The following is a 23,437-nucleotide window of genomic DNA, read 5'->3' as shown; positions in this document are numbered from 1 at the left end:
CCTGGTCCTGAGGGGCTTGCTTCTACTCGCGACTGCCCAAAGCAGCCATTTCAACAGATGGGCTCTCCCGAATATGAGGTGTGTGGAGAGCTGGTGGAGGGCACAAGGGTGCCTGCCCTTTCTCGGGCCACAGGCCTTCCCTCGAGGGCTGGCCAGGAGAGACAAGCAAGCCCCATGCAGAGGGGCTGGGGACCTGGCCTGCCTCCGCTGGGCTCAGAGAGGGGCCAAACGAGCAGCAGGTTGGAGGTACAATGTGACACCATGAGCTCGTGCCCTTGGCAGCCCTGCTTTTTGCAGAAGTGGGTAGAAGGTAAACTTTGGGACACTGTCCGAGCAGTGGTCAGAGCCCTGTGGGGAAGCCGTGGGGGACCAAACACAGCAGGTGTCTCGGCTATAGGCTCGACTGAAAGAAATGAGCAGGGTTGGTAGGTACAGACCAGAAGCGGCCATGGCCAGGGAAGGAGGCTGCCTGGAATGGCTTGGGACCTGCCAGGTCTCAGTGAGGGGACTTGGGAAGCATCTGAGCCACACCCAGAAAGTGGGAAAAGAATAGGAGGCTTCTCCAGCCCTATCCTTTTCTGGGTCCCACCACCTGCCGAGGACATGCCTGCCCGGGAAAGGGGGGCTTTGGGATCCCCGTGCATCGCCGGCTCTTCTGTGTGGGTGCAAGTCCTGTACCCACACACGTGCCCGTTCCAGATCTGCCGGCTCATTACTGGCCAAGTAGAAATACAGGAGGTAGGGAAATCCACTTTCAAATAAAAGGTAAAATACTGTCAGCTGGCATAGGAGAGGCCCCACGGTGAGCACGGCCTGCCTGGGCATCGCCCAGAGTGCAGGCACTGATGTTTCCAAAACGATGACCAGCAGACTTCATAGACAAACCCACCGCCGTCTGTGGCCTGTCACCTGCATCGAGCTAGCTCCCGGGTGGCAAATGTGTTCAGAGAGCTGCCCCTGGCCTCGGAGGGCAGACAGAAGGGGAGGGGGTACCCCTCAGCGGATTACACGACGCCGCCGCCGGCTCAGCCTGCGCACGTCTGGTGCCTGGAACGACTCTCCCCTGGCTCCGCCCCCCCTGCCAGATGCCCACCTGTGTGGCTGTATGGAGATGTGTCTAAAGAGGTAACTGGGGTCAGCTGAGGTCATGAGGCTGGGCCCCCCTCCCAGTGACTGCTGTCCTGTGAGAAAGGACAACCCGGTGAAGACATGGGAGAGAGGCCTCGCAAGGAACAGCCCTGCCCACGCCTGGATCTCAGACTGCAGCCCCAGGGCTGGGACAGCAGACCTGCCATGTGGTCCAGCCAGGCTGTTATAGCAGCCAAGCAAGAGAACGCACAGCCGTGGTCCCAAGACTCAAAACCAAACCAAACCGGAGCCGGCTAAGCCCTGACTTGTCTCTGGACACCATTCCCAGGGCCTTCCTGGCTGCCGCGGGGTCTCCTTTATCCTCGCCCGATGCGGGGGAGGCCCGCACGCGTGTTTGCTGAGAACAGCTGTGCAAAAACGCACCCACACAAGCTTGCAAAGTGGCGTGGCTTTCCCGGAATTACCTGGAGGCTCATAAACTCAGCCTGTAGTACGTCGTGGACACCAGTGGTTGTGGACGCAGGGAGCAGGGAGTGGGCGAAGGGGACGCAAGCTGACGATGGCTCCAGCAGACAGACTGCGCCCCGACCCGCCCAGGACAGGGTGACCACGTGCAAGGCCCCAAATAAGAGTCACTATTTCTCAACACGTGCACCCTCGGGGTGCACTCGGCACGAAATCTCACTTTTCTAGGGCCAGCATCATTCAGAGAGGCGGGGATGGGGTCCGGAGCAAACATCCATGCGGAGGGCATCGAGGGGGCGCCTTCCACTTGCTGGAGCAGACGTTACAGAAGCACAGAAAGTCCCGGGAAGACTCGGGACTGCTGACCCGGGGCCCTCGGCTCAGCCTGCAGGCTACGGATCCGCTCTCCCAGGCCTGGAACTGCCCTGACCCCCTTCCTGGGGGTGTATGTGGCACGGGCACTGGACCGCCTCGCCAGGCGGCCTTCGGACGGCCATTTTAGATACTTTCCTGAAAACCCTGAACGTGAGAGCTGAGGCTCTCTAGTTTTCTGTGACCAAAAGTGGTCTAGCTGCAGATACGTGGAGAATAAATGTTCAAACAGAGGAGAACTGTGAGTAAAGCTAGAGGCTTCCCCAGGAGGAGGCGCCGTGGAGAAGGGCAGAGGGAAAGCATGCGAGGAGGACACGGGGTGCAGCCCACGGCCAGGGGCACACGTGGTAGGCCACCAACAATCACCTGATGGTGCGGCCCCGTCACTCGCGTCCACGCATGACGGCGGCGGGACACACGTGTTCACCGGCACGGTGCGGCCACCAGGATGACGGCCGCCGTCCGTAGGGCATAGTGCAGGCCTGCGCTGCCCACTCAGGACGCAGAGGAGTGCACTCACCTACACACGTCCTTCCGTCCTCCCCCAGCACATAGGGATCCGTGCACTCACACCTGAAGCTGCCCTTGGTGTTCCTGCACCTGGCCGACGGATGGCAGGGAGGGGGTGTCACGTCTTCACATTCGTTGATATCTACACAGACCACACGGAGGTCAGGCAATGTCCCCATCCTCCCCATACCCCGCTCCGGCCCTCACCCCAGAGGCACCTGCACTCTCCCCGAACCGTGGGCAAGAGAATCTGAGAACCCCCAGTACCCTGTCAGCCATGTCCCCCTTGTGCCAGGCCTCTCCCTGAGCACCCGCTTTCTCCTTGCCATGGGTGACCTCTGAGGTCAGCCCGACAGTCGGCCACTTCGTGACCACGCTGCGCAGCGTGACCATGACGCTGTGCAGGAGACACCGCCCACACTGATGCTGATCGGTCCCTCCCAGGCTGATGGCTCGCTTCTACTCAAAGCTTTGTGCCAAGTGCTCATGCTTGAGCGTGAGGTGATCCAGCATGGCCGGGGTGCGCTGTGGGGTCACTGGCGCCTCATGGCACGCTGGGCAGCTGTGCCTCATCAGACATGGGGCCAGATGGGGGTGGAGGATGCTGGCACCTTCCACACAGAGTGGCACCTGGCTTGGTGGGGGATGGGAGCGTGGGGGCTGGGGGTGGCCAAGGCAGGGCTGGGTCTGTGCGTCCACTTGGACTGTTTTCCCACTAGACGGCTCACCCTCAGAGAGCTTGCAAGACCTCGGGCCACGACGCCATGGCCCTTGACCCTGACCACGGGGGAGCACTGGCTTCCCAGCCCTGAGTCGGCGCCTGCACTCCCAGGCCCGGCGAGCTGGTGTGTTTGGGCGAGCCACCGTCAGTGAGGAAGGGGTGCTGCCCTCACATCTTCTTCTGTCGGAAACCTGGATCCCCTTGCCAGATTCCCAAGGCCTGTTTTCACGTGACCTGCTGTGTCCGTTTTTCTTCAAATAACATTTCTTTTCTGGCCAGTTCCGGGAAACACAGGTGGTCTTAGTGTCAACAGACAACGTATGTTACAGATCCCTGAGCACGTGTTGAATAAATACGACCATCACACCCTCTCAGGCCGTCCTGTGTTTGGGGAATGATGTGAATACCAGCTCGGCCTTTACCGCTAGCCAAGCCAGGCTCTGCCCCTTCGCCTTCATCCCGGACCCTGTGCCGCCAACACTCCTGGATGACACAGGGACGGGGCGCACGGGGACTTGCTGGTGGAGGCTGGACCCCTGCCTAGGCCGGCGTCTAGCCACGGAGTGACGCTCACCTCCCAGGGCACAGGTGGGAAACTTGGAGCCTGACCAGAGCCGAGTGACAAACGTAAACCGTGGGTGTTGTCCACGGGGCAAGTGCACGTGGGGCTGCAGGGCGGGGCTGCTCCTGATGCAGAGGCCGAGGGTGAGGGCTGTGCCCCGAGACAGACTTCTCCCACATGTAAATGGACATAATTATGTACCTTCAAGGAGCTGGGGTCAGGACTGCAGTGTGCTTTTGGGGGACACACTTCACCCAAGTCAGTGACCCCATACTTTCTGGTCTCCCTGCCCAGGGAAGTTGCAGGGCGGGTGGGACAGACCCACACGGGTTTCAGGCCTGCTGAGTCCCCAGATTCCCCGGTCGATCACGTGAGGCCAGGCTCGCCTACCCGCCCAGCATTGTTTCCCGTCCCCTAAGCACAGGGTGCTGCCCGGGGCCTCACTGTCGGTGGACACAGCAGCATGGCTTTGTTCATCTATCACATACCCTCTTGGCTATAAGGGGCAAAGGGCCGCAGACACCCCACTTTTTGTCCACTTTGAATTCCCAACTTTAAAGCCCTCAAAAGGGACCCATTACAGTTAATTTGCCAGATTTCTCTCTCCATCCCTTTCTTGTGGGTGGGTTAGCGGATGAGTAGGGTTTGAGTGAAGAGAAGAGTGTGCATCTCATTGGATCTGCGAATTAATCCTGCGGTGAGCCCGGCTTTCCTGCCCGCAGCCGCGGCCATGAGCACCGAGGACCCGCGGAAGCTCTTACGTTCGCTCACGTCAGTTTTGCCACACGAAACTGCACTGTTCACGAGTCTGTTTCCCCTTGTGATTCTCGATCTAGAAACTCCCGGCGCGGGCACAGAGCGGATGCAAAACGTTTGTGTGTGTTAATAGTGCACTATTAATAGTGCACTAGTTAATAGTGCACATCCACTGCTCTTCATCGGTTTCTGGACTTTGTCTAAAGATATTCTATCTTAATTCTCATGCATCAGGACAAAACACAACACTGTGTAAGTAAAGAGTCAATACCCTCTCCTTCGTTCTGTCTCACTGTGCCGAGTCTGAAACCAAGATTAACGAGCCATCGTCTTCATGGAGACATTTACAAATATTTTACAAATAAACAGGCTCCATCGCTTTTTAAAAAGTCTAAGCCGGTTCCTGTTACGCCCATCACTGCGCGTTTTTACTCAGTGATGTTTCACGGACAGCACTGCATGTCAGTGGACATACTGCTGATGTTTTCAGCGTGAGTTCACGGTGTGGATGCACCAAAGTCCAAGCCAGCCGCTCCTGACGCACGGTGTTTATGATGCTGGCTCCGCGCCCCATGCTTTTGCTGTGTATTTGACTCATGAACTGAGAAGCCGTGAGGGGGACTGATGACCATCCCCAGTTTACGTTTGCAGATGTGGAGTCACAGAGGCTGTGAGTTTGGGAGGCGGAAAATGGAACCACTGAGGTGGCCAGGCCAGGTGCATGGGGTGCGGACCAGGTCAGGGCCAGTGGGGAGCAGGGTTCAGTTAGAGCGGGTTACCAGCCTTCCCAGACCCGCCCCACCCAGCTGGGGTCTTGGTAACTGTGCAGGTCCCGACTTGGGGACGTGGGGAGCCCTGGAGCTGCTGCTACAACACCGGGGCCCCCAGCGGCCCACCAGGTTCACCCCGTCACCCCCAGGAGCACCTGTCAGGCTCAGAACTGAGCCAAGGCTCATGGCTAGCAGTCAGTACGAGCCGGTCACCACTGGGCATGCACTGCCCACTTAAGGGGGAGAGTAATTGTTGGTTGAAGGTTTAAGGAAGAAGAAAAGCATGGTGGGCGGGCTGGGAAGGGACGTCAGGAACAGAGATTTGTGGGGTCACAAATACCAAAAATAGCCAAAATCAACACATCAAATGTCCAGGCATTTAGGCAAAAGGGTGTGAGGCACACAACACTGTGGGTTCCTGTAAGGTGAACTTTCTGGAAGGCAAGTCCCTGACGGAGCTCTCTGGGAGGTCTCCCTGCCCTCGATCACGCCCTGGTGAGGCACTGGGTATCCGCCAGCCCAGCCGCTCACAGCCTGCTTGTGCAAATCTGGGTGCAAATGTTTCCCAGTGCGGTCATGACTTTGGCACCAAAGTCCCCGGCCCTGGCAGGCTCTGACCTGGCTGTTTCTGTGCCATGGGCTGTCCCTTAGGGGCACTCCCTGGACCTGGTTCTGCAGCCGGTGACTCGGCTGTCCGTGAGACCCTGCCGCGAGCCTGGCAGGTGCATGGGACTGCGCCGTCGTGAGTCCAGGTGCTCATGGTCTCGCTCAGTCTTCCTATAGGATTTAGAGTCAGAAGCAGGGAGCACTGCCGCCCTCCCAGGACAGAGCAGTCCTGACATCCAAAACTGAAACAGGGATTTTTGTTACTGAGGAAAATATTGACCATCTGAACCATTTTTAACTGTGCATTTTGGAGGCATTCATGTGCAACTATCACTACCACCCATCCCCAGAGTTTTCATCATCCTACACTGAGTTCTTCTCTCTCGTCCCTACACGCAGCTCGTGAGGAGCAGCCCGCACGCAGCTCCGCGCCTGACACCAGGCTGCTGTCACAGCCGCTGCGGCCGCTGTCCGTGGGCCCGCAAGTCTGTTGTGCATGCTTCCAGCTGCCAGCATCACTTCCCCGGCCACCACCTCGTACCTGCTGACGGGGTCGCGCATTCAGGTTGTGGGTCATTTCTGAAGGAGTCACTAGGAATCCCCGACCTCGGGGTCCGATGCACAGAGGGCCCTCTGCGATGTCCCTGCTGCCCACTTCTCTGCAGGAGCGACTTGGGGACCCAGGCCCGTCACCTGAGCTCTGCACCCTGCCCCCGACACCGTTCCAAGCAGCTGAGCGCGGGGTGGCTCGGGGCACCAGGGGCAGACCCCGGAGGCTCCCACCTGCACTCGTGTTCTGGCTTCAAGTCCACACCCAGGTGCACGGGGCCCAGCGCACACGGGGTGAGGACGTGGCTGGGTGACAAGTCTGTTGTGGGCTGTTCGGAGTGGAAGCATTTCTCTTTGGTTTCATCTGAGGAACTGGCTCTAGAAGCTCTTCCTGTAAGTCACTAATGCGCTCCCTTCCCAGCCTGCATCACCGTGACGGTCTCGACGCTTCGTTATCTAGAAAGGGGCCAGCTGGGGTGTGTGCCAGCCCAGGCGGGAATGCCATATTCGGTGCCAACGCAATGCCTGGGAAGTTGATGCCGCCCAGGCGCACCTTTTCGTGAATGACACTTATCCTTACTTCCTGTTTGAAAACTGCAGATTTGGGGGTAAAGTCGGTAAAGCTTTGGAGCCACTGACCTCTGCAGACGGGGGGCTGGAGATCCGCGCCATGGGGGGAGCAGGCCACCTGCTCCTGGCCTTGCAGCTGGAACCCGTGGCGGCAGGAGAACACAAGCACATACCGCCCAGACTCGCCACAGAGCGCGAAGCCCCCGTTGTCCACGCCATCCGGGAGGCTGCACGTGTCACCTGCGCCGGTGGAAGACAGACACCGCTCACTGCCCCGCCCGCCCGCACCGGCGCCACGTCCCACGGTTCCGTCCAGGCCGCGCACGGCGGGCAGCAGCGGCGACTAGGAACGAGCCCCACGCGCCTCAGGTCGCTGCTCTGAGCCAACCCCTCCAGGCCTGGGCCCCACCTAACACGCCGCTCCTGCTCATGTGCGCCATGCGCCTTCCGCCTGCCTGAGGCCCCCTCTGGGCGCCTCTCCTGCACTCCTGCCTGGGGGCCCCCTCAGGGCCCTCAGCTCGCCCATCTCCTCACCTCCTCACCCCTTCACCTCCATCACCCTCTCACCTCCCCCATCTCACCTCCCCCACCCCCTCACCCTCTCACCTCCTCACCCCTTCACCTCCCTCACCCTCTCACCTCCCCCATCTCACCTCCCTCACCTCACCACCCTCTCACCTCCTCACCCCTTCACCTCCTCACCCCCTCACCTCTTCAGCTCCCCCATCTCCTCACCTCCCTCACCCTCTCACCTCCTCACCCCTTCACCTTTCCCAGCCCCTCAACCCCTCACCTCTTCACACCCTCCTCATCTCTTCACCTCCCTCACCACCTTTCCCCCCCACCTCATCTCTTCACCTCCCTCACCACCTTTCCCCCTCACCTCATCTCTTCACCTCCCTCACCAGCTCAACCCCTCACTCCCTCTCCACTCACCTCCCCACCTCCCTCACTTCCCTCATCTCCCCCACTTTCTTGCGTTGCCGAATTCCCACCTCCCAGCTGGAGCCGCCTCTACCACAGCTTAGTGGGGCACACAGCTTCTTGGCACTGGGTGCATCTCTGTCGACATGCCACAGAGGCCCAGTGGACACCTTGTGCCCCAAGCCCCACAGGCTCATCCACCCACCTGCCCACCCCCACTTGGGGGTCACATGCACAGCTCAGACTTGGGGTGCTCACTCCCCCCTTTGGGCGTGCCTTTTGGCACATGACACTCTTGAAAACAATCCACATGCTACAACATAATTTAAAATGGGCTTCACTTCACCTTGAGGAAGGGCCTCCCTCCACATGTCCAGGTTCAGACCCGGAATGTTCTCGCATGACTCAAAGTCCCGCGGGAATCTCCCAATTTGGAAGGCATCAGCGGGCACGCTGGGGAGGCCCGTGTTGTCACAGATGACCCGGGACAGGGAATGCCTCGCCAGCTCACGCCGTTGGGCCTCGGTGAACACCCCGCTGCTCTCCCACCAGAACCTGCAGAGGAGGAGAGAGCCGAGCATGCTGCAGGGGAGCCCGTGACTGACGGTGCCTCCCGTCAGGGCAGACAGGGTGTCCTGTGCGGTCATCTGTGTTGCATGCTCCCAGACTCCTCACTCCTGACACACTGGGCCCGGGATAAGGGGCTGGCTTGGCTGACTCCCTCAGGGACCTTCGCGGGGTGGGGGCCCAGGCCAAGCTGACAGAGGGGCAGCAAACCCACCCCGCGCTTGGACGCCGTCCTGGGCCTGGGTCTCATGCCTTGGTCAGCGCCCACCTGCCCAATTTCGCAGGCATGTGAGAGGACACCCAAAGGTGGGTTTCTGGGCGTCAGAAACACCCGTGCTCTCCACATGATGTCTGCTCACATGTGAGACCGGGTCGTTCAGACGCATCAACAGCAGCTCTCGGTTCAAGTGCTCAGCGTGCTCACACTGCCTGTGCTGCGTTTCTGTGATGACCCGGGTTCACGGCCCCACAGAGACGGCCGGGCTGCGTAAGCGCCCACGACACAGCTGTGTTGGGACCTGTGTGGAGCGGGGGCCACAGAAGAGCCTGGCGGCGATACCCACCGGTCCCCGTCCCTCAGGGCCTTCATCTGTTTCCCAATGAGGCACGCAAACAGCGGACCCGTGCGGGCCTGGGGGAGGAAGGTCTCCGCCAGGCCGCCCAGCCAGACGTCGATGTTGTCGGGGTGCCCATACAGGTCCATTATCCGGCCGGCGATGCTCGCGTTGGCCATGGCGGCGCGCAGGTCGGCCCGCGTCTCCAGTCTGGGCAAGCCGCAGAACTCCCTCCACGCGTTGTAGCCTGCAGGGACGGGGGGTTGCGGGTGTTCTTGCCCTCCATCCAGGTGCCCGCCCCACCCGCCTGCCTCACCAGAGCTCCACCCGAATCTGCGGTTGTAGCAAGCAGGGTTGACCAGACAGCTGAACTACAGGGGCCCCAGGAGGACAGGCCACGGCGGGCAGGGTGTCAGGGCCAGCCTCAGGGAGGGGCGGGCAGGGTTGGAACAGGTGAGGGGGATGGGGTTGGAGTGGGCACAGCAAATGGGGGTGGGGAGCTGGGGGCCGCCCACGAAGAGGGTCCCCATCCACAAAGTGGCCGGGGGATGGGACTGCTGGTGAGTGACCACCCTGGAGGCCGCTAAGGATGTGTGCTGGCCCCGGGGCAGGTGAGAGGGAGGGGCAGGCAGGACAGCGGCCCTGCTAACTTCCCAAAAAGCGCCAGGCCAGACCACCTCCCTCTCCCTGTTTGGGGACTGCTTCCACCCCATTGGGGAGCCCCGGGCACCCTGTGGGCCTCTGTCCTTGAAGGAACACTGAATGGGCTCCTGGTGGAGGAACCAGAGTGCTGTAAGTTGGCCAGAGACTGAAGACACTGCTTCCGATAGAATGGCTCTGAGGTGGCTGCCGCCACGGCTCAGGCAGGAGGGGAGCCCAGGGAGGAGCCAGGGGCGGGCAGACCTGGCAGGCCATGGTCCCTGCCACGCTGCAGGTTGATGGACGCCAGGTCCAGCCTGCCCGAGCTCCCCAGCACGAACAGCCTCTCCGTCAGCTCTTCATTCATCAGCTGGTCCTGCACCTGCAGCTTGGCTGGTCTCGCGAGAAGGCCCCTCATCAGAGGGTCCAAACCACCTGGAAAACATCATGGAACGGGCGCGGTCATCTCCTGAGTCCTGGAGAAACAGTGATAATACCTCACATAGCAAACTGCTTGTTCTTAACAAGGCCACGAATTCAAGGTCACGAATTCACTTTATGCGATCCTGAGAATTTCCAAGTACTGCTTGGGTTCTGCCGTGTGGATCCCCAGGGACTGACCAGCAGGTGCAGGGGCAGGCCTCATGTCTGAAGGGGACCCAGAGAAGGAGCCCAGCAGTCCTGAAGTTTTCGTGTTGTTTCCCATGGCAGAAGGTGGCTGAGCAGAGGTGGGTCAGTCGGGACACTTGCTCCCCTTACCTCCAAGTGCCAGCCCTCTCCACAGGACCCCTTATGGAAAAGCCTACCTCTGGGCTCCCTCCCTCCCCAATCACATGGGTCCTTTATCACGCCTGCCTAGGCTCCTGGGGCTCCAAGAGCACAACCCATAAAGTGCATGCGCTTTGGCCTGTGGGGGGTGGCCTGGATGCCATCGATGTACGGGGTCCTGGTGACCTGGCTGACCCTGGCTTCTCTCCCTCATGCTCCACACACATTCATGTGGAAGCAAAGATTGCGTGTGGTGACTGCTTCCCCTCCCCTCCCCCTGCTGCATCCACTGGGTGCCAGGCACCCTTTGCGACAGGCCAGAAGCTTCCAGAAGGAGGACGTTAGGAGGACAAGGGTACAAACAACCCTTTCCAGGCCCTGTTGTGCGGACGTTCATGCTCCAGGGCTCTGTGGTGGGGACGAGGCAGGAGCAGGCTGCATGTTTAATGGGGAAGATGCTGTTATTTACACTGAACAGGTCCACATGGGTCCCTACATCAGTGGTTCTGAAATAATAGGTCAGAGGTGCTTGCACCTGGGGTGGTTGCCCTGTGAGCTCTGAAGAACGTCAAAAACCCTAGGGGAGATGTCTGGATGATCAGGTTAGCCTTTAAAAGGCTTTGAATGCATCTATTTCCCCTATAAACACTGATAGTATGCAGCCCCGTGTGCTGGGAGGTGAAAGCAGGCCCTTGCCGTGGGGTGGTGGGCACTTCTGGGGAGCCGGCGGGAGGGAGGCCAAGCTCCAGCAGGAGGGGAGGCGCACCTTCCTTGAGGAGCCTCCAGGGGCTGAAGAAGGCGTCCTGCAGCCGCAGAGGGGGAAGGCCAGGGTGCTCCTGGAAGCGGGCATCCAGCCGCCTGACCAGCGGGTGCACCGTGGCGTGGCCGAAGCGGAAGGCGGCCGTGGAAAACACATTGGACACGGTGGGGTCCACAGCGGGGTCATAGCCCTTATAGGGGCCCACATGCTGCTGGAAGGCCTCGGGGCCCAGGACTTTGGGAACATAGTCCCGCATGGTAATGATCTACGGAGAGAGGAAAACAGGAGAGCTTCTGAGCAGGGGCTACTGGCAGCAGGGCCCACGGTGCCAGACTTGGGCCACATGCAGCAACAGGGAAGGACTTCCTCCTGCGCATCCCCTTGGGGGCAGAGTTGTCTCGGGAGGAACATGCCGTCCAGGTAAGAGAACAGGTGAACAGGCGAATGGGTCCAAAGAGCATCCTCACAGCTCTGACAACTTACGGAGCCGGGGGGTATGTCAGTGACACCCCCAAACACCCCTCAGGGCAGGGCAGGCCACATGAAGCTTGGGGGTGCACCACACAGAGACTGGCTGCCACACTGCACTCCTCCCGCAACCTCTTTGCCCCCTTCACCGTGGGCACTCCATCAACGCTGAGCTCAGAGGAGAAGTCAGAGATCTAGGCGCTTCAAGGAACCTAAGTGGCAGAGGCTCAGGATTCAGACCCGTGAGCTCAAATCCCACCTCCTACTTAGCTGTGCGACTCTGGGAGGTGGGGTGCTGGGTGGCCTCTGACCTGGCTTACTTTACTGGAAAAGCCTTTTTCATGGAGTTTTTGTGAGAGTAGGAAACATGCATGGCTTTCTCTGTTGGGTCTGTTGTGTGGTCTCCATATGGCAGATACATTTTTTACCCAGAGTGGGTCAGTGCGTGTTGGAGGACCCCCTCCCCAGGAGCTGTAAGGAAATGACACACTGCTTGAAGGTTACTTGTGATCTGAATGGCTCTGGCAGATTAAAAGTTATGCTGGGACCCCTGTGTTATTCCTTCTTTCCCCCCCGAGTTGTGTCTGTCAGCTTATAAGTTCTTCGTAATGGAAACACGAAGGAAAGGGGCTGGCAGGGGTCTCCACAGGAGCCAAAACCCCCATGCGCGTGTTTTGTAAACGAGGCCTCGTTCTATTTTGGTCTCTCCTGGAGGATGCACCGCGTTATCTAAAGGCACAGGACAGACCTGGCACTCGAGCCTCGGCAGGTGCCTTTCACGATCACAGGACCACGCCGTCCGCTGATTGGACCGGGTCTCTCTCTGCTTGCCTTGCCCTGCACTAAGGCCTCAAAGTGAGTTCTCAGAAGGGTGCTTGTTTGTTCTGGTACTCAGGAGTTCTGCGAGCTGGCTGCAGGCACCTTCGTGGGACGGTGGTGGGTCTGTCGCGGCTGGGGAAGCTCAGGTCTGAGGCCCAAGCGGGCATGGCCGTGGGCAGCACAGGTCTATGCCTGTGGATTCACTGTGGCGGAGCACCCTCCCCTCCTCAGAGCATCAGCCCCGGTCTCTGATTCTAGCGCCCGTGCTGCTGAGGAGCCCCGTCAGCGGTAACAAGGCCACTAGAGTCCTGTGGTTTCTGTTTGGTGCATGCTCCCCAGAGGATCAGGTACAAGGGCTCTGCTTGTAGGTTTAACAGTAATTCTCTTTGCTGTAAAAATCAGTGTCAAATTCTTTCAGTATTTAAAGAGATTTTGGTCAATAAATGGCATCCAATGAGATATAAGCCAATGGGAATGACTTTGTCCCAGAACGTGAAGGTCTTCGGTTGTAGCTCATCAGTTTAGCAGACAGGCTGTTCACATTCTCCGACTGTTGGAAGAAACAACAGCCACCATCTGCATCCTTATAATAGGTGCCTTCCAAACAAGATGTGTTTTCTGAATGCACGATCTGGACTTCGCAGCAGGGAGCAGCAGGTGCTGGTGTGCAGCCTCCCACCCGGCCGAAGGCCCCACAGTACGTGCTTTCATCTCTGGGGCCTGGAAGATGCCGAATGGAGGCTGGTCCAGGGCTCCTTGCCAGATGGGTCAACCCTGAGCCGGTTCAGCGATGAGTGAGGAGCACCCGGGTCACTGATCAGCACGCAGAGTAGTGACGACTTAGTCGTGCAGAACCTGGCCCTCAGCCCAGGTCGGTGTCACAGGCTTGTCCTTGGGCTTCTCCACACAGGAGGTGGGTGTGGTCCTTGCTGCTGCACTTCTGCTTCTTGTCCCCACAGCACAAGGGAAACGGCCTTCCTCTTCCCCGCCAGGGACACTAGACAGCTTTAAATTGCCGTGGAAAATATTCTAATGACATCTGCTTCCCTTTCTCTGAAGTTTGACTTGGGTCCCAGGGGGCACAGGGCGCATTGTCCCGACCTGCAGAGGCATGAGCGGGGAGGGAGAGCCCGGGGACATGCCTGCACAGGGCTGTCTGTCCTGGGGCAGAGGGGACTGCAGAAGAAGTCGGGGCAAAAGCCTCAGTGGGAGGTGGCACTGGGCTCTGGCAGACAGGGCGGGGCTGGCGTGAGGCTGTGCAGGTGCAGGAGGCAGACGGGGCACCGCTGCTTTGGATGCGGGGAGTGGGGGCAGGAGCCAAGGCCGGCCACGTGTCCCTGGGCCTAGCTGCTCCGAGCTGGGTGGCAGCCGTGGGGCTGGGCGTGCTCTCCCTCTTCTAATTTGCAGACATTTCTCTTAACGACATAATGCTTTTCAGGAGAGGAGAGATCCAGACCATGGAAGCAGCAAAGAGGGACAGCCTTGCGAGAACCCCTCGGACGCAGCCCTCATCTCGGCAAGGGTTTTATCAACGCAAATGCAACCTCTTGTTATTTTAGGGTTTCCAAGGTATTTGCCAAAAACACCGAAGAGAAACTATTGACTGAGAAAAACACACCAGGGAATCCGAAAGTGAATGGTGAAACCGAGAAATGTGGACATGTCCTGGCGTGACGCTGGGAGCTGGGCTTCCTGCACGCGCTCCCGTGCACCCACTTTGTGCGCGGCTGGTCCAGCGGTGGACAGCGCATGCCCACGGAGCTCGAGTTCAGGGAAGGGGCATGGGCACACACAACCAAGCACACCACCGTCAGGGGGACACAGCCAGGAGGACTCCCCGCGGCAGAGGCGGGGGCAAGAACAACCCAGCGGGAGCCCGGGAACCACTCCCCTGAGCCTGACTCGGACACCACTTTGTTCAAGGTCAGATCATGTTCGACAAGCTATTTGAAACAGTGACAGGTTTCCAGGTCGCACTATACGCTGTCCTCCAGATCTAACCTAAACCCCGCTCACAGATCCTACGTGGCTCCCACTTCTCTTATGTCACTAACTCTGCGTGTTCTTGTCAGAATTCGCAGGTGACCTCGTCCAGACTGAGCTGCGTGTGTAACGGAAGCCTCAGACCCTCGGCTTGAGGGCCGGGATCCCACTTTCTACTCTGAGCCCTGCACCCACACAGCCCCCACGAGCACACAGGGCGTCGCAGGGCCTTGCGCACCTGGTGCAGGGCGCCCACCACCTTGCGCGCCTCCTGGTAGGCAGTGTCGGCGCTCCAGTGCGCGTTGAGAGCCTTGAGCGCGGACGCCAGGCGGTTGTGCTCGCGCAGCCACAGCGTGTGCACGGCCGTCAGAGCGGGGACCTCGCTGGCACGGCCGTCCCCCGCCAGGAAGCAGGGCGCTCTGGCTCTCCCGCCGGGGCCGGGCTCAGGCGCGCAGGCTGTGGGCGCGGGTGGACGCGTGAAGGGCAGGTAGGCGCGGCCTGAGTCCCGGAAGCGCGCGTTGACCCGGAGCAGCCCCTCGGCGCTGGTCCAGTTGCGCAGCTGCTTCTCCAAGGCCGGGGAGCTGCCGTACACCGTGGACGCGTCCAGGAACGAGGTCAGCCCGTTCATCTGCTGTCGCGGGTTGGCTGAGGTCAGGTTGCCAAAGAAGGCGCCTTGGATCCCGGAGCCACAGGCGGCAGAAGAGCGGTAAAATGGCAAACAGGCACCACCTGCGGTCCCCGAGGTGTTGGTGGGCAGCTGCGGGAAAGGGCACACGGGGTCACCCAGCCTCTGCGGAGATACCGGAAGCTCCAGGCTGGCCACGGCCGTGGGCCTCCGGGCGGCGCTCTCTGCGGGTCCACTCCTGCCTGTTGCCCTCAGTTCTAGCCTGCCGCACTCCTGCTGGGGTCAGCCTGCCCAGAGGGGGACCCCCGCCCCGCCCCTGCCGGGGTCAGCGTGCCGAGGGGGGGACCCCCTGCCCCCGCCCCCGCCAGGGTCAGCGTGCGGAGAGGGACTGGAGTTAAGGTAGCTGTGATCAATGCAGCTTGTATGCTGTGGTCTTTTACACCTTCTCCCAATTTTTCCCTTTGGTGTATTTTGTTTAGATGCCCGGCCTGTTGGGCCCTCCTATGCAGATGCCCAAAGGGTCCTAACTGCTGGTTTTCTTATCTGGCCCGCCCACCAGAAAGCCCTTCCAGGTCGGGTCCCCCTTCCAGCAACACAGCACAGCCTGGAACAGCCTGGAATAGCCTGGAACAGCCTGGCTGCTTGGCGAACGTGCAGGGGGCAGATGCCGGTGAGGAGGCGACCCGGACTGTCTGCTCTTGGGTAGGAAGTGCCCCCTGCCAGCCTCCAAGATGTTTTCTACAGAGAAGCAATGAACACCCCCACCTGTGTGGTGTCTCCTTGCTGTTAAGAGGGGAAGGGGAACGATATTTATGGAGACCAATTTGGCAATATCCGTGGCGATCGTCATGTGCACTGCCCTCTAGTGCAGCCGTGTTATCCCCAGCAGCTTGCCCGTTAGAGCTACACACAGGCACACGGCTCACGTCCACAGACACGCCCTGCTTCGTTATTTGTGACCACATGAAAACAGCAAAGCTCAAAACTTAAATGGTCATGAACAAGCAAATGGATTAATAAGTTATAATGCATACTTTAAGACTTTAAGAAGTCTTAATCAAATTTCTGTCCACTTAATGATATATGGGGAGAAGTGTACTAACTACAGCTAAGTGACCTGCACCAGGTGCCGAGCACACACATGCACGCACATGCTGTGCACACATATGCAGGGACAAATTCTGGATGGATGCATAGGATTTTCCCAACAGCTGTCACCTCCCCGCTCCCCGTACAGGACAAATGGGGGTTTTGACCTTTCATTTATAGTTCTGGTTGATTTTTTAAATGACATCTATTACTTTCATAATAAATAATAACAGTTTAAAATTCTACCTGTATGGGGAAACATGGGTTTTGGTTTTCACAGGTCAGCTGGCAATCAGCTCCTCCCCCAAATGCAGCTTTGCTGGTGCTCTGAGGCGTGAACGCAATGTCGTGATCAATATATTGCCCCCACACCATTAGGAGATCAGAATATTGATCATCCTCCGTGACGGCCTCGTTGGGAACTTGAATGACTTGTCTTGTCACCTCACGGACCTGATGAGAGAGACCAGCCTGTCATGCGGGATGGACATATGCAGAGAGAGGACACTGAGGGAGCCCGCAGGTCAGGGCGCTCGTTCACGGGCCTGGGAGCCTGCAGGTCAAGGTGCTCACTCGGGACAGGGAGCCTGCACGTCGGGGTGCTCGCTTATGGGATGGGGAGGCCGCAGGTCAGTGTGCTCACTCAGGGGACAGGGAGTCATCTGCGTGATAATGGCCATGACTCAAGGGTGGGCCCGGGGGCCAGGAGGGCTGTTCCCAGGCCTAGACTCGTTTGCAGGTGTGATTACTGCAAGGACCCTGAGACAGGGGCTCTTCAGGGTCTCTAAGTTCTGGGGTTCCAAGTTCTGGGGGTTCCCAGTGGATCCAATGCAATCGCAGGTTCTTAAAACCTGAGAGCCTCTCCTGCCTGTGGTCAGAGGGGATGTGGCTTTGGGGGGCCGGGAAGAGGCTCCGCTGCATTCCCGCCCATACCTGGTCGTAGCCCCGTGAGACCCACGTCACACTCCTCACCTCCAGAACTGGAGGGTGGGAACATTGAGTAGTTTCAGCAGGAGCAGAAACCTAACAGCCCAAGTGAAAGATTTCTGAGCTCCAATCCTCCAAGTAGCCATGTAATTCTGGCAAATATGGGTTTACAGAATCCTGGTCCCTTAACTCTGAGAGTTCAGAGAGCCTCGGGGCTTGAACAGGCAACTAACAGGATGGGAAAGGTATTCCTAACTCATTTAGGGACAGTCGAGTGGAGGCTGACAGTGACCTGCAGAAATGTACGGGGGACGAGCGCAGCTGGAGGGGCCCGTGCGGCCCCACCAGGCCCAGCTACCAGCTCCGACGCTGCTCCCAGCTATGAGGAGCACCTGTCCTGCTCAGCCACGGTCTGGAAGAACAGCCCAGGGAAGTTGATCTTCTGTAGAGAACCTGGGGGTGGGGTACCAGCCCCAAGCTGGTGTGGTCAGATTCTGACTGCTCATGCTGAGCAGAGCATCACGGTCGTATTTCTGGAGAATTCCATTGTCTCACATAGTACAAAACCAGGCAGACTGGTTTATTCATGGAAGCAAGTAGTCAAATTGAAGGCAAAATATCCACTTTTTAACCAAATTCATCAGTGGATTGGATATGAGTTTGCTTAGCAAATAATTTGCCTCTGGAAATAAAGCGGCAACCATCATTTTGCATAAATAAGTGAATTACTTAACTGATAAGTATCTTTGAACACACATCATCCTCTGCCTATGGGTAAAGGAATTTATTTCAAAATGCCAAAATGAGGGGCACCTGAGTGGCTCAGTCAATTAAGCAACTGACTCTTAGTTTCGGTTCAGGTCATGATCTCAGGGTTGTAATATCAAACCCCACATTGAGCTCCGACTCAGACTCAGGGAGTCTGCTTGGGATTCTCTCCCTCTGCTCTTCCCCCACAACCAAATAAATAAATCTTAAAAAAAAAAAAAAACCCAAAATACCAAAATGATTGTGAAGAGCAGAGAGTTGAACGAGCCTTAATCTAAATCTGCATCGTCCCAGTCACTGACTGGTGACTTCCATCTCTCCGTGCCTCAGCTCCCAAGCTGGCGAGCACAGGCGCTGGAAGGGTGGAGAGCACCAGGCTCTGTGAGCACACCGCCGGGCCCGCCGCCCTGAGCCCGGTCTCAGCAGCAGGCTGGCGTCCTCTAAGACGGCGGCATCTGGCAGTGCCACGGGGACTGGGTTCCAGCGCGGTTGGCACAGCATGTGGAGGCACCTACCGGGGGCAGTGGGAAGCCGTTGTACCGCAAGTGGGGGTTCCAGCCTCTGGGCTCACTGACCCCGTCTTCGTAGGTGGGCGGCAGCCATCGCGCCAGGGCTGTGTTGGAGGCTCCCCACCTGGGGTGGTCTCTGTGGAGACAAACGTGAGACTTGCAAGCACGAGATAGCCTACCTTTGGAAAAAGAGGATAGCTGAGTGAGAATGGAAATGTCAGTTCAAAGAGCCAAATGAAATGGGAATTTTCTGTTAGAGAAAAATTTGTGTGTGTGTGTGTGTGTGTGTTTTAAAGGATAATTTGGACGTAAAATCGTTACAGTGTTCAGGTCCCCTTGGCATTCGTCAACCAAATCCACGTGGGAGCACCCAGTAGGGGCGTTTGAGCGGCCGTTGTAGGGTCTTTGCAAAGAAGTGCGCCTGAGGCCAGTTTGGAGGCGTGCAGTCGACAAGTGTCCAGGCTCAGGAGGCCACACGGCCAGGGGTTAGAGTTGGAGAAGATCGGGATCTAGACTTCTCAACAAGTGTCTCATGCATCCGATGTGTAGACACTTGGAACATCTAAGTTGCGAAGTCTAAGAGACTCATGAAAAGCTGAATGATTTTGTAAAGTTTTTGGAGTGTTGAGAAATATAAGTATTTAAAAATCCGTTGCTTTGTTTTGACACATTATGATCACGATTAAGGAGGCCACATATGTGGATCGTTCTTCCATAAATGTGACTGATTTAGAAGCTCTGCTCGACAGTGAAAGGAACTGTGAGCTACCCAGGGAGGCTGCTAGTCTGGGCAACCAAGAGTCTGCACATCGGGAGGCAAGACGCAGTTTTGGCCCCCGTGACAGACTGAACAGACCGCGCTTCTCCTAATGGCACCACACGGCTCCGGACTTAGGGAACAGGACTTCACTGCTGCGTCACTCATGTCGCCGCTGCCCCTCGAGGAGCCCTCCAGAGGGCCTTGCTAGCAGGAGGCGGGATGGGGACTTGTGTGTGTCTGCAGGGCGGTGGGTGGGGGAGAATCCTATTATCCACATCCTTCACTGATCTCCAGGGCACCAGCGTGGCTCAATCTGTAGAATGACGCGGGACAGCAATGCATTCAATTAGCGGCAGTAAGTCAGTGTGGGGAGATTGGCGTGCACTCTCACAGTGTCAGATTCGTTACAGTTGGTTTCTCTTTATTGAAATTCCACTGCTTGGGGAGAGGTGTAATTTCACTCCATTAAAAATAATGAAATGCTCATTTAACTGCTTAGGCCATGATTTTTTTGCTGATTGACTTTATATTTCAGTAGCTTGTAGGCTGTCATGACAGCCCCATGGCCCTCGCCTGTCTTTGTGGACGCTCGGCAAGGGACTGCACTTGACCTTCACAGCCAGAGCCTCAGCCTGCCCGGCGGGAGCCCAGGACAGAGCGCGGCCTGTGCGGGGGGTGGTGTTCGGTGCCATCCAGAGACCTTCTCACGGCCTCCCCACGAGGCATCCAGCGTCGCTCCCGTGTCAGAAAAATCTCTGCCACCATGGGATCGACCGTTAGCTCCAAATCACTTGCTTATTAGTGTTGGGTTCTAGGCCGCGGGACGGAAAGGGTCATAAGCTGACAGAGTGCGCAGGTGGGAGCGTTTCCAGAGGAGATGTTACAAGGACAGAGCTGTCTGTGCTGTGATGTTTGGAAGCGCTAGCGCCCCTCTCTGAGGCTCCGGCACCCTGGATGCTGTGACACCCCGGGTTCTAAAGAGAGAGGCAGGTCCAACTTCCAGCCTGACCGTGGATGGAAGTCCACCGTGGATGCCGGGAGGCTCCGGGGGGTGTCCTCCCAGCTGCGGACAGGGGAGCACCGGGACTGTGCATGGTGTCTGCTTGAGGAGATGCGATGTCACCAAGTGTCTCATGCTGGGGGAACCTCGATGGAGCTTTGACCTCTGTGGCAACGCCACCTTTCCACACCCTCATCTGCGAATGGTGCACACGTGGGCAGCAGGGCAGGGGACGGGACACACAAACCCAGACAACTCCCCATGTGGCCCCAGGACCTGGAGTGGCTCCTACTGTGCCCGATGCCCTGTCCGTTAGCCTGAAGCATAAGAAAGCTCAGCCCATGGTGCGTGGGCCTTGGGCTGGAGCTCCCTGATTGCAGGTGGTGCAGACTCACGAGTGCGTGGTTGATTGATGCGGTGCTTTTCTGTCATGGGCATGGACTCGATGTGCTCCAAGAACTCTGGAAACTTCCCTAGTCTGGCATCATTCGTACCTGTGTTATGGTCCACGTATGTCATGCAGGAAACCCACACCAGCAACATCTACTTTTCCTCAGACGCGAGCATCCTGGGGCCTCAGGGGCGGCGTGCACCCGTCAGGGGTTCTGTTTTGTTTCAGTCAAGCATCAGTATTGTAAACGACCTTAGTGCAGCTTGAGCTCTGAGCAGCCAGTATCTGTTGTCTGGTGGCTACAGTTTGAAGCAGGTTAAACACAGGCCTCCCTACAGGAGACCACCATGTGAAGGACGTCCTCTCCAGTAAGATCCACAAGCTGTCACCTCTGCCAGATGGTTTCACGAATTACGTCAAAACACAAAACAGAAGAAGCAGTGAGTGTAGATATGACCCCGTGGCAGGTGTCCCGATGGAACGCGAGCTGGTGGGTGAGTCTGCAGGACCCGGCGGACATAATGCTTGTTCACACATGTTTGGAAGACCGATCCCACACTTAGTTTGGGTTTTGACAATTGTTTCAACAAATTAATGCAGAAAATTTTATACACACCAAATTAAACACTAAACCCAGGTAGGTCAGGGATTCTGCCTATAACTCAAATGCATGAATCAGATTTTACCTTCAGAATATATCACTTCCTCTAGGCACTCATGGGTTCTGAGGTCAGAAATTCTCCAAGGATGAGGCTCTGTGCAGAATTACCACGTAACGGAGATGGGTCCCGTCCCGCAGCCTGGAAGGCTGTTCCCAGTCCATCTCTGTGTCCACGCAGGATGTCCGTTTGGCAGGCCTGGGCATGAAGCAGATGGGTCCAGTGATGGTCGGTGTCTCTGTCACCGTGTGGATGGAAACGTCATCTGCAATCTCCATCCATCTGGTGGGCGGGTTAGAGGCGGTGAGGGCCAGGCTTTCGAGCAGTCATCTTTAACTTGACGTTAAGCCTGAGCCGGGAAAATTCTGCTGTAATTTTGAGATTCAGCCATCGCCACAGATGAATACATAACAGTTGCCTGATGGTGGGAGCCTTGCTCACAGGAATAGGCACATGGAATTACATTTATGGTCCTCTGTGGCTAATGCCTCGGGCCAGGATCCAAAAGGTCAGATACTGTCCGGTCATTCGCGGTGAAATCATGACAACACTTAACAGTATCGGGATTGTAGACTGCATGCAAGGACCTTTAGACATTCTCTCTCTCAAAAACCAGAAACCGCTCTGCCAGGTAAGCATCCTTCCCTTTCACGAGGCAGAAACAGGACCCAGAATGCCAATGAGAGTCATCAAGTCGTCACTGTCACATCCAGCAGCCCCAGCAGAGATCTGAGTTTACCCTAACGGATGAGAGCCGCATGCATGCCCACACACTCAGGCCCGGAAAACCCGGGCAGTTGTGGGGACCTGAGGAGCCGCCGGGCAACGCTCCCGAGAGCAGAGTAGGGCCCCCGCAAATACACACTGCACTTGCTTCCACACACGCAACACCCTTGTAGCGCCAATCACATCCTACAAACGAGGAAGATTGTAGATTGTAGAAATTCTTCTTTCCCACTTCCGTTAACTGATGGCACGGGATGATCCCAGCTCTTGGCATATTCTCAGTAAAGGGAAAATGAACATGAGAAGCCACATCCCACACCTGTGATGCCCACCCATCACCCCACACTGCAGGAAAACTAGCAGAAATGGAGGCGTCTTTTCAATCCACCATTTGGAAATTCAGAAGTTATACAGTTAAATTCCAAGTCACATTTGGCTTAAAGATAGAATGACGGCCAATAGGCAGCCGATACGCAGGGCCAGACCCTGTGGTTCACTGCCCGGCAGCAGCAACTGGTTAAGACTCAGTTAAGGAAGAAAAAGAAAGTGGAGAACAGCCCACGGTGCGTCCATGTTAGAGTCTAGAAGAAAAGCAGTAACAAGGAAACAACCCCCGCCCCCCACAAATCAGAAAGAAATATTGGTGAAATTTTAGTAAAAAATAGGTAGCATAACATGGTGGCAAAGACCAATATATCGGAGACTGAATTCTTGGAAACCTTGTAAAGAAGTCTGACCACTGGTGAGTCTCAAACGAATAGCAGTCCTAGCTTCCTGCTGGTGACAAACGTGCCTTCAAAACGGAAATAAAAGATCACACTCTAACCCGGATGCTCTAGAAACTCGGCTTAATAACCAGAACTATCCAGAAGGAAAATACACTTTCTCAGGTGAAAAATACGTGCCAGAAAGAAATATCCATCCTGTCTTTAGTCCCTCTATCTGAACAAACCGGGGTTAAACATGCCCGGGGCATGGCACAGAGCCTGCGCAGCGGGCTGGACCCGGGCTGCAACAGCATGCGTGCATGTGGCATGTGTGGCATGGACACGCACGCGGGAGCAGCCCCGAGCGGGGTATCTGTGTGCACGGAGGACTCCCACCCTCTGCAGCCTGCGCCCCTGGCAGACACTGCACAGTCGGGGAGCAGGCAGCCGACGGAGGAGACAGGCCCGCCCGGGGCAGGGGGGGCTTCCCCAGGGCTGCCCAGGGATGTCCTGTTCCTGTGAGGGGGCCTGGGAGGCTGAGTTGAGGGGCCCAGGCCCTCCTGGGGAGGGAGGGGGCTGGAGAGGGGACGCACTCACTGGTGTGGAGTGGCTTTAGCAGAGCACAGGAGGGCACCCTGATCATCTGGGAAATCCCACATGTCCTGGATGATTTGGTCCGCTCAAGCATCACCCTCCGTCCTGACCACGGACTGGACCACGTGCCCCTGTCTGTTAGCAGTAGCCCCGTGAGCCCCGTGAGCAGCCACGTGAGTGCCACCGTTTTGTCTCATTCTGAGATTCGTTCTGCGTTTCTGGTTAGTCCA

The 23,437-nt window shown here is 57.5% G+C and overlaps 1 protein-coding gene across 1 annotated transcript in view; it reads right to left on the bottom strand.

Annotated features, from left to right (window-relative positions):
- Positions 1 to 23,437, bottom strand: part of TPO (thyroid peroxidase) — a 44,528-nt gene that overhangs the window by 7,542 nt on the left and 13,549 nt on the right. Inside the window, exons 5-13 of the mRNA XM_028099659.2 lie at positions 18,377 to 18,506; positions 16,413 to 16,619; positions 14,691 to 15,209; positions 11,189 to 11,447; positions 9,919 to 10,089; positions 9,025 to 9,262; positions 8,241 to 8,449; positions 7,040 to 7,210; positions 2,447 to 2,578 (exon numbers count right to left, since the gene is read on the bottom strand). Coding sequence (XP_027955460.2) covers positions 2,447 to 2,578; positions 7,040 to 7,210; positions 8,241 to 8,449; positions 9,025 to 9,262; positions 9,919 to 10,089; positions 11,189 to 11,447; positions 14,691 to 15,209; positions 16,413 to 16,619; positions 18,377 to 18,506 — 2,036 coding nt within the window. The remainder of the gene's footprint in view (positions 1 to 2,446; positions 2,579 to 7,039; positions 7,211 to 8,240; positions 8,450 to 9,024; positions 9,263 to 9,918; positions 10,090 to 11,188; positions 11,448 to 14,690; positions 15,210 to 16,412; positions 16,620 to 18,376; positions 18,507 to 23,437) is intronic.

This window comes from Eumetopias jubatus, unplaced genomic scaffold, assembly GCF_037043125.1.
Source record: "Eumetopias jubatus isolate StellerSeaLion01/CBP00866 unplaced genomic scaffold, mEumJub1_p1.0 scaffold_9, whole genome shotgun sequence".
In the NCBI taxonomy this organism is placed as follows: Eukaryota; Metazoa; Chordata; class Mammalia; order Carnivora; family Otariidae; genus Eumetopias; species Eumetopias jubatus.
The sequence above is the reverse complement of the archived record's forward strand: the minus strand, read 5'-3'. Positions and strand labels throughout refer to the sequence as shown.